The following is a 12915-nucleotide window of genomic DNA, read 5'->3' as shown; positions in this document are numbered from 1 at the left end:
CGTCGGCTCCACCAAGCAACGCGTGCTCCAACCTCACCGCCATCCTCACCGAGGTCAAGCGCGAGATCTGCGTGCCGCTCTTCAACGGAAACGACACCGAGATCCAGAGCTGGCTCGTCGCCAACGACGAACACGTCAACATGACGGTCCAAGAGTACAAGACGTCCGTCGTCACTTCGGTCATCGACGTGGCACAGATGTCCGATGTCTTGGTGAAAGTCGCCGACGACGTGGCGATCCTCCTCCAGACCCTCAGGATCATCAAGACCATCTCGAAGGTCGGAGAGCCAACATGCATCGACATTCGCGACCTCTCTGGCCCGTTTGTCCTGCTGATGGCGGCGGCGGCAATCCTCATACTCGCCGGCTCGATCGCACGTGAGCTCTCACGCCCTCCCATCACGCCCTCCCGCCCCACCCTCCCGCGCCACCCTCCAATACACCAATACACCCCCCGCCCCCCGCCCTCCCTCGCACCGCAGGCACCGTGATGGTGCGGTATGACCGCTTCATCTCGTTTTGGACACGAAACACGACGGGCTGCGCTCCCTTCGACTCGCTGATCGGCCTCTCGATCCTCGTGGCAGGCAAGCACTCGGCGGCATACCTCCACACCTCTCCCCCTAGCCTCTGCATCTACAACCCCAACCCTATCCCTACCCTTGCCCTACCACAGGCAGCGTGCTCTGCATCTACGGCGTCACACAGGCGGACGAGAGGCAGGAAGAGAACAACCAGCGCTGGCTGGCCCGCTACCCGGAGGCCCGCGACCTCGCCTTCGACCTCGTGCCCGTCACCTTCGCCTTCTCCATCCTCGTCGGCGCCTGCGTGGCGGTGGCCGTCTGCATCACGCTGTACGGCGGAGGCACGCGCAAGCTGCTCAAGCAGGACCAGCCCTTCTGCCCGAGGTGCACCAAGCAGGGCGGCCGCTGCGGCCAGTGCTGCTCGCTGACGACGGCGTGCGCCCTCCACGTCTCCCTCATCCTCGGCGCCGCCTCCCCCTTCCGCCGCCGCCCCTCTCTCCCCGGCCCGCCGAGGCGCGAGGCGGTGGCCCGGTCGCTCCAAATAGGCCTCTGCCTCGCCATCATCGTCATGATCATATCGTCGCTCGCCCTCGCCCTCGCCTTCGGCGGCAGCCTCACCGGCGGCGCCGCGATGACGGGCAGCGACGTCTTTCTGAACGTACTCGTGCCACCGCCGCTCAAAGAGTTTTACAACAAGGCTGCGAACGGCACCCTGACCAGCGCCGAGGTTTGCAACGCGTACGACACCATCGTCGAGGGCGGGAGCGATGCGGACGGTATGAAGGGGTGCGCGACCACCACCTTCGTCATCTCGATGGTCCAGTACATGGCGGATCAGCCGCCGCTTGATACGGGGCTGGACACGCATAACTACACGCTCGACTGCAAGGTCGCAGACATCCCCCCCAGACACACGCCCTCGACTCCCCCCTACACGCCCTCGACTCCCCCCTACACGCCCTCGACTCCCCCACAACACACACACACACACACACACACACACACACACACACACACACACACACACACACACACACACACACACACACACACACACACACACACACACACACACACACACACACACACACACACACACACACACACACACACACACACACACACACACACACACACACACACACACACACACACACACACACACACACACACACACACACACACACACACACACACACACACACACACACACACACACACACACCATCACCACCACCACCACCACCACCACCACCACCACCACCACCACCACCACCACCACCACCACCACACCCTCGCGCCTTCGCCGCCACTGCCGCGGCAACGCCCTCCTCTCGCGACCCCCGCGCGACCCCCGACGCGTGCCACATGCCGCACAGGCCGTGAAGAAGATGCTCGACCAGGCCGACGTCGTGTGCACCAACCTGACGGCAGCCGCCGCCGGCCTCGCCTCGGACGCGGTCAAGACTGCCGGCTCGGACACCCTCCTCGAGACGTTCTTGGACGTGTACGTCCAAGCGGTCAAGGTGGCGCAGAAAATCAGGGACATCGGCGAGCGCGTCAAGTTGCTCAGCAACGACATCAAGACGCCGTTCTTGTACATGCTCGGCGGTGCCGTCGCGATGGTCGTCGGCATCGCGCTGGCGTACATGGCGTACTCGCGCTACCGGATGCTCGAGAAGGTGTACGAGACCAAGGCGAAGCGGCGCTCCTCGATGCGGGGATCCTCTGTCAAACCACGCCCATCGGACGGGTACGGCGGCGCCGGCGTCGCCTACTCTGGTTGCGACGGCATGTACAACCACCACGGACCCGCCCAGGTGATCTGACACCGGCGCGTGACATGCGTCCCAGGGGCGCGCCCGAATTGGGTCGGGTCGGCGTGGCCACATACGTGTATCGCAGTGTTGGAGTTCTTTTTTTTCGTGGTGTACCTGTGTTTTGTGCCAGTGCGCGCCAGTCCCGTGGCCCCGTGCGCACCCCTCGCGACGTAGATGTGGCAGAGCCCCAGCCCGGACGCTCGATTCTGACGCGAACTGCAAGAATCGCCGCCATCCCAGCTGCCGCAACCAGCAGGTGGGGAGGAGTTGGCGGCGAGGATGGCGGCGGCGAGGGACGGCGGCGGTGGGAGAGGGCGGCGCGGCGACGAGGGCGGCGGTGAGGTCGGCGGCGGAGAGGGCGGCGGCGGAGAGGGCGGCGGCGGAGAGGGCAGGGGGGAGGGCGGGGACGGAGTTGGCGGCGTCTTCTGCGGATGCGTGGCCACTGGCCGGTGGAATGCTGTCGCTCGTGCTGGCCTCCGTCCTGCTCGGTTGCTGCGTCGGCCGCTTCTGCTCGGGGCGTGGGCGGCGCCGACGCAGCCGCCACGCGCGCCTCGATCGAGGCTGCCAACTGTCGCGGCCTTGGCAGAGGCCAACGTGGCGGCAGAGGCCGCGGTGGCCGCGGTGGCGGAGGCGGAGGCGGCGCTGAAGGCGGCTGAGGCGGCCGCGGCGGAAGCACGCGCGGTGGCGAACAAGGCGATCTCCACCCGCTCAAGAATGTTCTCGACCGTGGCCACAGCGAAGAAGCAGTTGGGCACGTTTCAGACTCAAGTGCCCCTCCAGCCTACCTCGCCTCCGCCAACACCGACGCCTGCCCCGCAGCGTCGAAGCGTAACGCCTCGGCCGCCGCCGCCGCCTCCGCCGACGCCGGCGCCTGGCCAACAGCGTCGCAGCGCTCAGCCGACGCCGACGCCGACGCCTGGCTTGCCCCAGCGTCGAAGCGTAACGCCTCGGCCGCCGCCGCCGCCTCCGCCGACGCCGGCGCCTGGCCAACAGCGTCGCAGCGCTCAGCCGACGCCGACGCCGACGCCTGGCTTGCCCCAGCGTCGAAGCGTAACGCCCCAGTCCGCGTTGCCGCAGACGCCGGTGCCTGCCCCTCAGACTTCCCTTCAGAGTCGAAGCGCCCCGTTTCCGCCGCCTCCGACGCCTCCGACGCCGCTGCCCCACCCTTCGCCATGATATGCACAGTATGCCGAATCCTCTTGCAAGTGTTTCAATCGTGACGCTGTGTGTGTCGCGGAGTTGACCTCAGGCTCAGCCGGGGTGCCTCACAGGTGCTCCTTTGATCTTTCCTGTTCTCGACTGTCTCGTGTCTACGTGTGATCTGGGCCCGGGGTGGGTTTTTGACCCAGTGAATCATTGCCAGTGTTGCCTTCTGACTGTCGTCGCTCAGACGCTGTCTGAATGACTGTCTGTCCGTTGACCGTTCTACGTTATCGACTATCTATCTAATGGTATTGGTAAACTGGAAACTGCACGTTGGATTTTCATTTTGTCCTGCGCTGAAACGCTGATTCGTGGAGGACCAAATCACGGTCGCGGCCTTCCGAGATCCGACTCGCGCCTCCGCCTCAGCTCACTGCAGTACCAGTCTGCACACTGGCACGTGGCAGGCATGCGACCCCAGCCCCTGAGCCCCTGAGCCCTGTGCGCGATAGAGAAAAAGAGATACGTTAGAGTATACAATAATTCAAAACAACAGAGAGTGCCCTGTGCCCTCTGTGCTCTGAGGTCGTGATTTATCCATGCAAGGTAGCACACACGCGCCACAATCACGAGATCTGTCTGTGCGTGCTGCCTTTAAGAACACCTCTTCTCATTGCCCGTTGGCCCGCGCGCATCGCCTCCAGGCTCCTCTGCTCTTTCTCTGCTCTTTCTATGGGGATCTGACGGCGTATGACACCGATGAATGACTGCAAGGGTGTAGTCGTCTCCGACGTCATGTGGTCCGTCTCGCTCTCAGCTCCACACACCACAGTCCACACCCCGGTCCACCACTGTCCACAAGCGTCGCTACTTTTCAGACCGCCCGCCGCTCTCGCCGGGCAGCAAACATACCGCCTCGAGCACGGCGGGGATCGCAAAGTGGTAGGCGTCCGAGTCGGGCGCGACGTGCGCCGTCGCGTCGTAGTCCTCGACCCCCTTGACCGCCACGGGCTGCAGCCCGCAGCACGTCTTTGAAGTGAGGTGGTCGGAGCGGTAGAGGCTGCCGAGCGCGCTGTTGCCCGCCACGTACCTGCGGGCAAGGCGAGGGGACGCGCCATCAGAGACGAGTGCGGCGGCGGCCTGCTGGACGCACGCCGTCGCATCCCGCCTACCACCCTCCCCCGCTAGCTATATCACCCTCCCTACTGCACGCACGCGTTGACGAAGCGGCCGGCGACGGCGGCGCGCGCCCGCTCCCACCGCGCGGAGTTGGAGGTGACGGGCGCCGCGAGCAGCAGCGCGTCCTGCACAACGCCGTGCCCTTCGCCATCCTCGAGCGCGGCGAGCGCCTCGAGGGCGAAGAAGACCAGTTAGAAGTGATCTGTGACGAGGAAGTGACTGGCAAGCGGCTTGCCGCGCCTCGAGGGCGTGGAAGACGACGCGCGCGCCGAGCGAGACGCCCACGAGGCACACGGGCCGCTCGCCGCACCGGCGCGCGCGCAGAAACGCGGCGAGCATCGCGCCGGCGCTGCGAGCGGCGGCGGTGCTCGCCGTCCACGCCGGCCGCATCGCGATCGCGCCCGGCAGCGAGACCTTGCCGCCCGACGGGCGGAGCGCGGCGGCGAGGGCGGCGAGCTCTCCCCCACCCCACGAGAGCGACCACCAATCGACCTGGCGGGCGGAGGGGAGGCGGTTCGGGGTGAGGAGCAGCTCACCAACCACCGGGAGGGGGGGGGGGGAGGGCGGAGTCCCCTGTCCAAAGTAGGCGGCGGCAGCCTCCCAGCAGGTGCTCATCGCCGCGGCCCGCCCCGCCGGCTCGCGCAAGTCCGCCTCAAAGGCCGATGGGAGCCCGGACACACCGAGGAGCAGCGCAGTGCCTGCGGGAGGGGGAAGGGGGGGGGGGGGGCAGAGGAGGCTTAGCCGGCGCCTCCTCCCCGTTGCACCGCGGGGCAAGCCACGCACTGCGCCGGCCGCAAGCGTGTCGCAGCGAGACCTCGCTCCCGCCGCCGCCGCTGCCGCCGCCGCTGCCGCCGCCGCCGCCGCCGAGGGGAAGCTCGGGGACGGACGCGAGCTCGCCGAGCAGGCGAAACCGCACGATCCGCATGCCGCTGTCGGACCCGCCGCCGCGCGTCGGCGACTCTAGCGACGACTCGAGCAGCTCGTCGGCGGCGGCGAGCACGTCGCGCCAAGACACGTCGAGCTCGGCCGCCGCGTCGCGGATGAGAGAAGCGCCGTACGCGTCGAAGCCGCCGTGGAGCAGCAGCGAGCGCGCCGGCAGCCACGCCGCGGCCCACCGCTCCGTGGGAGAGCGGAGCTGCGACGCCCAGTGCGCCGGCTGCGAGGTGCGGCCGTCGGCGTGCGCGCCGTCTGCCGCGCCGATCGCGAGGCGGAGAAGCTCCGTCTGGGCGGGGCGCGGCAGCCGCAGCGCGCGGAAGATGTGCGTCAGCGTGGTCGCCTCCCAGTTGCCGTGCGTGCCCGGAACGCGCCTCCGGCTCGGGCGGCGCGGCCGGGAGAGGCGCAAGCCGAGCGCGTAGACGGTCGCCGCCGCGCGCGCGTCGCCCTCCGCGAGCCGGAAGCTATCGGGCAGGTGCGGGCCGACCGAGCTCTGGTGCGACGCCAAGTGGTCGACGCGCGAGCAGGAGCCGCTCGCAGAGCTCGCGTCGCCGCCCCCGATGCTCGCCCCGGGGGAGAGGAGTGCGGCGGGCGGCTCGTCGAGCGAGCATCGGCCTGTCGCCTCGATGTGTCGCCGCTGCACGCCCCGTACCTCGGCGAGCAACGCGTCGGGGTGGCCCGCCTCGAGCACCCTCGCGGCGGGGGCGGCGGGCTCGGCTGCGTCGTCCTGCGGGCTCCACGGCACCGAATCCTCGCTGCACGCGCCGCCACGGGAGCGCGCCGGCGAGGCTGGCTGCGCGGGCCGGGCTGGGACAGACCCGGCTGGCGCCGGCTCCGAGGAGACGGCCGAGGAGGCGTCGTTGCCGTTGCCGTCGGCCACCACGGCGCGGTGGTGCGGGCCGCGCCTCGCCCCTCCCGCAGAGCTGCCGCCCGCTGAGAAGAGGCGCTGCAGCTCTGCGGCGCGGTGCGGGCCGGCCGCGTGCGCGCCCACGCCGGTCCCCGGCGCGAGCGACTCCGCCGGGGCGGCGTCGGCGGCGGGCGGTGTCGGCGTCGGCCTGCGCCCCGGCTGGCTGCCGTTGAGCGCCCCCCTCGGCCGCGTCAGCGCACCCAGCCACCCGGCCAGCTCCGCCGCCTCGGCAGGCGGCGGCTCGCGTGCCGCCCGCCTCAGGGGCGGGGCCGATCCGGCGCGGCTCGACGGCGCTGACGACGGCGCCGACCCGCCTCTGTCCGCGCCGAGGGCCTCGACCGCCGGCTGTGGCGCAGGCTGCGGCGTCGGCTGGGGAAGCGGCTCGGCGGGCGGGGGCGCCTCGATGACTGCGGCGGTCGGCGGCCGGCGACGCGTCCCCGCCCTGACCGGCCTCGGTCGTATCACGAGCGGGAGCTCGCCCTGCGGCGGCGCCGCCGGCGACAGAAAAGGCGGCATGGCCGGTGTCGCCGAAGCGAGAGGCTCCGGCTGCTGCCGCTGCTCCGGGGGCGGCGTCGGCTGCTGCCCCGCCGCCGCCTCGGCCGCCTCGTCCGCCACCGTCGCGGCCGTCTTGAAGCTAGCCTCGCTCGTGGCCGCGTCGCTCTCGGGGGTGCCTGCGCGCCGCTCGAGGCGGCTCTCGTCGAAGGGCACGTACAGCGAGCCGTCCTGCTCGAGGCCCGCCGCCGCCTACACGCCCCGAGGAGCAGACCGGTGGAAGGCGCGCGGCGGGAGCCGAGCTTGGCGGCGGCGGCCAAGCGCTGCACCCTCGCGTCTGCGGCAGCGCGCGCGTCCGCCGCCGCCGCTCGCGCGCTCGCCACCGCCGCCGCGCCGTTGGCGACGGGCGGGAAGGGCGCGTGCGCGATGAATCCGAGCAGCGAGCCGAGCAGGTCGCCGCCCCCCTCCGGCTCCTGCCTGGCTGCAGAGCCGCCCTCCGGCCTGCCGCCCTCCGGCCTGCCGCCCTCCGGCCTGCCGCCCTCCGGCCTGCCGCCCTCCGGCCTGCCGCCTTGCTGCCCGCCCTTGGAGGCGGGTGGCGGAGGCGCCTGCGGGCCCGCCGCGCCGCCCGGCGAGGCGGCGGCGGCTGGCGGCGGCGGCTGCTCCGTCTCCGGCGCCTCTCCTCTCGCGGCTGCTGCCGAGTCGGGCAGCGAGAAAGCTACGTGCAGGAGCGGCTGCAGCAGCGCGACGAGCAGCTCGGCCTCCTCGGGCCTGGAGAGGAGGGCATCGCGCCCGAAGGCCTCGGGGCACACCTGCCGCGCAGAGAGGCGGCCGCTGCGCTGAGGGGGGTGGGCGTGTGCGCGCTGGGCCGGCGCGAGGGCCGCGCGCCACAGGAAGAAGCGGAAGCCAGAGGTGGGCGCTGCGCCGGTGAAGGGCGAGGCAGAGCCAGAGGCGGGCGACGTAGACTTCGGCGACGGCGGCGGACGTGCGGCGGCGCGAGCTCGAGATGTGCTTGTCGCAGAGAGTGCGCGCGAGCCGCACCGCCTCGGCAGCGCCGAAGAGCGCCTGCCGCTCGAGCGCCGCATCTCCGCCGCCGAGGCCTCGCTCGGCCACGAGCGGCGCGCGCTTCTGTAGCTGGAGGATGGTCGTGTACAGCAGGCACGGCCGGCGGAGCGAGACGAGAGGAGGGACCATGTTGTGCTGGGCGGCCGCCTCGAGCGTCAGCACGAGCTCACGCGCCGGAGAGACCTCGCACGCGAGAGGCGACGCCGCTCCAAAGCCGGAGGCCACCACTCCGTTGACGGCGGTCCGCACGTCCTCCAGCCGCGAGGCGCGCTCGTCGGAAGTGGCGCGCTCTTCGACGCGCATACACAAAACGTTGTTGAGGGCGACGAAAGCCTTTCGGCGCGGCGTGAGAGAAGAATTTTACCACCAAACTCCCTCGCACGACACTGGGCACAGGACTGGGCACGGGACTGGCTCGCACTGGCACTAACACAGGTACACCACGGGAGCCGCCTAAGCGACTCCTGCGAGGGTGGCGAGGCACTTAGCTCCGTGCACCCGCCCACCCCCGCACACGAACTTGCCCACTCGCAAAAGGAGGCGCCAGAAAAGGCCATAGTCGGGAGCAACCCTCGAGGTGGGTCGCTCATATACTCAACAAAAACCGGAGCTTGTTTTCTTTCTTTTTTCGTTCTGCGTTGTCTGTTTAGCGCCAAATAAATAAATAAAAACGGACACCTCTCTACTGTGAGATGGGTAAAAAGGAACAGGCCCCCGCCCTTGCGATCTTAGTGCAGGGTTCTTTGTGGGTGTGGTCGGCGACTAGCCGGGGTCGTCCTCCCGATGCGCGATGGGGGGCTAGCACTAGCCGTCTTCCACCTGGTCCCTCGAGGGTCCCTGCTGCTCCTAATCTCTTCGTACATCCTCCTGCTGATCTCCGCAAAGTCCTGCTCCCTCCCTCGTCTCGCCCTGCGCGTCTGCTCCGCCTCACCGTCTTCTGCCCTGCGTCGTCTGGCGAGACGGGTCCTCCATAGTCGGTCGAGGTCGCCGCCCTCCTCGTGCCTCTTCCCAACGTTCCCTCGGCGGCCGATGCCGTCTGCTCCGGCTCCCCAGTCCCCGGGTCTGCCCTGCTCTCGTCTGCGCTAGTTTCTGCTTCGTCATCACCGGCGTCTCTCCTCTTCCTTCTCCCCTTCTCTCTTCTTGTATGCTTTGCACATCGCGTCGATTCCTTTTCGCGTGAGCACCAACCTGAAGCCCGCCCAGCAGCTGAACCGCTCCCTAAAGTCGAAGGAGCATCATCAGTCTCACCCACTTCGCTCGCTGCCCACCGTCTCCGCTCCCTCCCGCTTGAGCCGCCGTCGCGGCCCTCGTTCGTCCCACTGGCTGTTGCCTGTTGGCCCGTCCCTGCGTTGCCTGCGTTATCCCTCCTCCTCCGCGACTCCCTCAAGGCCGGCCGAGCCTCTTTCCACCCAGTGAAGAGCTTCCTCAGCCACTCGATGTGTTCCTCTCTCTTTATTATGCACGCTGTAGCCTCATCATTGAGCCGGATCCACCTCTGCACCGCGCCCGTCGCCGCCTCGGCCACGATTTGCAAGCTGAGTGAGGGAGGGTGTAGAGGATGTAGAGTGTAGAGCGCTGTAGAGCTGTAGAGCTGGAGAGCGCTGTAGAGCTGTAGAGCTCTACATCCACCGCGTGACGAACTGCCTCCGTTGTAGAGCGATGTAGAGGCGCTCTACAACGTGAAATCTCTACAACAAACTCTACATCATAAGCGGCGAACGAGGCACGGTCGCTCTCCGACATGAGGCGCGTTGCACTTGCCGGTGCTGCCCTGGCCTTCTGTCTGCCCGCCCAATGGGTGGCAGGTGCCTCTGCTGCTGTGGCATGCCTCGCGGCTGCGACTGGCCGGCGCCTCGGCGCGTCAGCTCGGCTCGGCGTAGCGATCGTGGCCAGCGCAACTCGCTTGGACTCAACGCTCAGCCAGGAGCTCCCGCACGCGCTGGCGCGAGTCATGGCGCATGCAACGCGTCTAAATGCTCGCCTCGCCTCGCGCAAATGCGACCGTCCTCGCAGCCGACAGTCCACCGCCTGCTAAAGAAGCACAGCGACGAATGCGGCACCGGCGACGCATGGCAGGCTGGTCATGACGCAGTTATAGGGTGTTGTGTGCCGTCGGAGTGACTCTCTGTGTGTCAGGGATAGTCAGGGCCGTCCATCAGAGCTCCAGTAAGCTCGGAGACACCCCATTAGTGCGACTCGACCTCTTTGAGTCACTGCCTTCCCGGCGGTTTGGCTGTAGAGCCTCTACAACAAACTCTACAACAAAATCGCGCTCTACATCGCTCTACAACGGAGGCAGTTCGTCACGCAGCCGATGTAGAGCTCTACAGCTCTACAGCGCTCCAGAGCGCTCTACATCTCTACAGCTCTACAGCGCTCTACACTCTACATCCTCTACACCCTCCCTCAGTTTGCAAGTTCCTCGTGACCCCGGCGCCAAGGTCCCTCCGGCTCTTCTCCGAGAGATCATCTACCAGCGCCGGCAACACCCCCCCGACGGCTGGGGCTAGTGCATCGTACCCCCGTCCTCATCCAGCACCCTATGGCGTGAGCCCTTCCAGCGCAGCGACATGCGCTATCCTCAGCGTCTTCAGCGTATCCTTGGAGTCGGGTGCCGCCTGGCGGGCTACTTTGCTGATCGCCGTCCCCGTCTGCGCTCGCGCTACTCTGAGGAACCATCTGTGTTTAGCGCCAACAAGTTGGTGCTTTCTGACTTTGCTCCAGCTCCGCAGCTCCACGCACACACCTCTCTCAACGCATCTCAAGATATCTCGGGCTCGAGCGCCGCGAGGCACGCGGAGAGGCGCTCCACGAAGCGCAGCGCGGAGCCGAGGTCGCGGTTCGGCAGGGCGATGTTCTCGTTGCCCGCCTTGGCCGCAAAGCTGGCGGGCGACGCGCTACCCCAGAACCGGCCAACCATGAAGCGGCCATAGTCGATTGTCGCAAGCTGGTAGTGGCGCAGCGCGAGCGAGCGCGGGTACGGCGCCGCGTCGGCCGCGCCACCCCGCGCCGCGGCGAGCGCGTCGAGGTAAGAGTCGAGGAGCGCCTCCTCGCCGCCGCCGTCGAGGTCGGCGGGCGAGAGCGCGTGCACGAGGTGGAGCGCCACGTCCGCCACGCCAAAGCCGACCCCGGTCGAGGCAAAGTCGATCAGGACGGCCTCCCCTCCCTCGCCGGTGGGCAGAAAGACGTTCATCGCCTTGAGGTCCCCGTGCACCAGCGTCGCGTGCGCGTCGAGCGGGCTCGGAGAGAGGCGCGCAGCGACCCACACCGCCGCCGCGGCGAGCCGCCGCCCGAGCGAGGCGATCTGTGGCCTCGCGAAGAAGCCGGGTGGCGCCGCGGGCGTGAAGGCGGCCACGAAGCGCTCCCACGACGCGGGTAGGCCCTGCAGCTCCTTCGGGTTGCGTGCCGCCAGCGCAAACGAGCCGCCGTGCCGCTGCAGCCGCATAGCGCCGCGCTGCAGCACGGCCCTCGCCTCCCACGCCGCCGCGTGCAGCCTGGCGGCGGCGGCGAGGACGTGGCGCGCCTGCCGCGGCGAGAGCGGCGAGAGCTGCTCGAAGCGGCCGTCGGCGAGCGGCTCGATGAAGAGCATCGCGCCTGCGCCTTCGAGCCTCGCCGCCGGAGGCTCGTCCTCGAGCTCCTCGATGCCGTCCAGCCCCGCGGCCACGTGCAGCCTCGCGGCGGGGATGCCGACTCTGCGCGCGCGCAGCTCGTCCGCAAACTCCGCGTAGAAGCGCTGCTCGTTCCGGATGTAGAGAAGCACCCTCCGCCGGTCGTTCCACGGCTTGTGCGCGACAAAGCTCGCAGTAACCTTTTTGAGGAAGACGAGGGAGGAGGACGGCGCCGCAGCGTCGCCAGCGTCGCGCAGGAGCGCACTGTGCGAGCCAGCCTGCCTGAGCTCGGTGCCAGGCACGATCTCACAGGCCACGCCCTCGCCATCGCGGCCCAGCGCCCGGGCGCAGAGGCCGGGCGAGAGCGGAGCACCATTCAGGTCGGTGAGCAGGCAGGAGGAGCTCGCCTCGGCCATCTTCAAGTCGTACAGGTGGCCGTCCATGTTGGGCGAGGGCTGCTCAGCTGACAGCCCGCTTCCCGCGAAAAGGGACTTGCGAGGGCGGCGAGGTGGTTTTTCTTTTATTTATGAGTGGGAAATATCCACTTTCCGCACAAATGTGGCACCCCTGGCTCTCGATCCGTCCACCTTGCTCTGGACTATGCCGACCTCAAACCACCAGCGCGGCAAATAAATTGTCTCTCACAGGGTTCCGCGGCTCCTAGCCAGATAGGGGGTCTGTGCCCACGGTTAGACCCTATGCAATAGGTAGGTAGGTCCGATTTTGACCGCCCCAGAGGGCCCTACAACAGGTAGTACCCCCTATTTTCGTCTTTTTTCGCTTCGCTGCGCGGCCTGGGGATAGGACATAGGTAGGTAGGATAGGCGTTTTGGTGCGAGTCATGGGGAACAGACCCCCTATCTGGCTAGGAGCCGGAACCCAGCCGTCTCACTAAAAGAATTTAAACACAACAACTCTGCTGTGTGAGAGAGAGTGCGAACTTAAAGAATTTTCTTTATTTTTGCGCGCGGTGCGCCTGTGGTCTGTGAGAGGTTGAGGTGCGAGCCCTGGAGGCCCTGGGGATGGGGGGAGACTACCCGCGGGCCTAGAAGGCCCGCGCGCAGGGGGGGGTGGGACATTGAGACCGGTCATGAAGAGTAGTATCGTCCCCCCTCTCCATCGAGCATCGTCTCACTGGGAAACTAAAAAGCAAGTACCTTTTATCATTTACATTTACTGACTTTCTGTTCCCAGAAAGAAAGAAAGAAAGAAAACAGATCCAGCAGGTGTCTGAGTGCCAGCAGCAG

The 12915-nt window shown here is 67.7% G+C and overlaps 3 protein-coding genes across 3 annotated transcripts in view; 1 reads left to right on the top strand and 2 right to left on the bottom strand.

Moving 5' to 3' along the window:
* Nucleotides 1-2353, top strand: part of EMIHUDRAFT_202759 (hypothetical protein) — a gene marked incomplete at both ends in the record, with an annotated part of 3459 nt that extends 1106 nt beyond the window's left edge. Inside the window, 5 exons of the mRNA XM_005784520.1 lie at nt 54-378; nt 483-580; nt 709-959; nt 1038-1413; nt 1904-2353. Coding sequence (XP_005784577.1) covers nt 54-378; nt 483-580; nt 709-959; nt 1038-1413; nt 1904-2353 — 1500 coding nt within the window. The remainder of the gene's footprint in view (nt 1-53; nt 379-482; nt 581-708; nt 960-1037; nt 1414-1903) is intronic.
* A 2001-nt stretch (nt 2354-4354) lies between these two features.
* EMIHUDRAFT_449536 (hypothetical protein) lies at nt 4355-8363 on the bottom strand (the record flags this gene model as incomplete). Its single annotated transcript, XM_005784519.1, has 9 exons — nt 4355-4577; nt 4748-4836; nt 4925-5158; nt 5550-6532; nt 6707-6731; nt 6954-6986; nt 7215-7250; nt 7328-7807; nt 7887-8363. 9 exons carry the CDS (start codon nt 8361-8363, stop codon nt 4355-4357), a joined length of 2580 nt encoding a protein of 859 aa, XP_005784576.1.
* Nucleotides 8364-10821: 2458 nt separating this feature from the next.
* On the bottom strand, nt 10822-12111 carry EMIHUDRAFT_99118 (hypothetical protein; the record flags this gene model as incomplete). Its single annotated transcript, XM_005784518.1, has 1 exon — nt 10822-12111. One exon carries the CDS (start codon nt 12109-12111, stop codon nt 10822-10824), a length of 1290 nt encoding a protein of 429 aa, XP_005784575.1.
* Between the last annotated feature and the right edge of the window lie 804 nt (nt 12112-12915).

The sequence above is a fragment of the Emiliania huxleyi genome (genome assembly GCF_000372725.1).
Source record: "Emiliania huxleyi CCMP1516 chromosome Unknown EMIHUscaffold_17, whole genome shotgun sequence".
In the NCBI taxonomy this organism is placed as follows: domain Eukaryota; phylum Haptophyta; order Isochrysidales; family Noelaerhabdaceae; genus Emiliania; species Emiliania huxleyi.
This window is presented reverse-complemented; position numbering and strand designations above follow the sequence as displayed.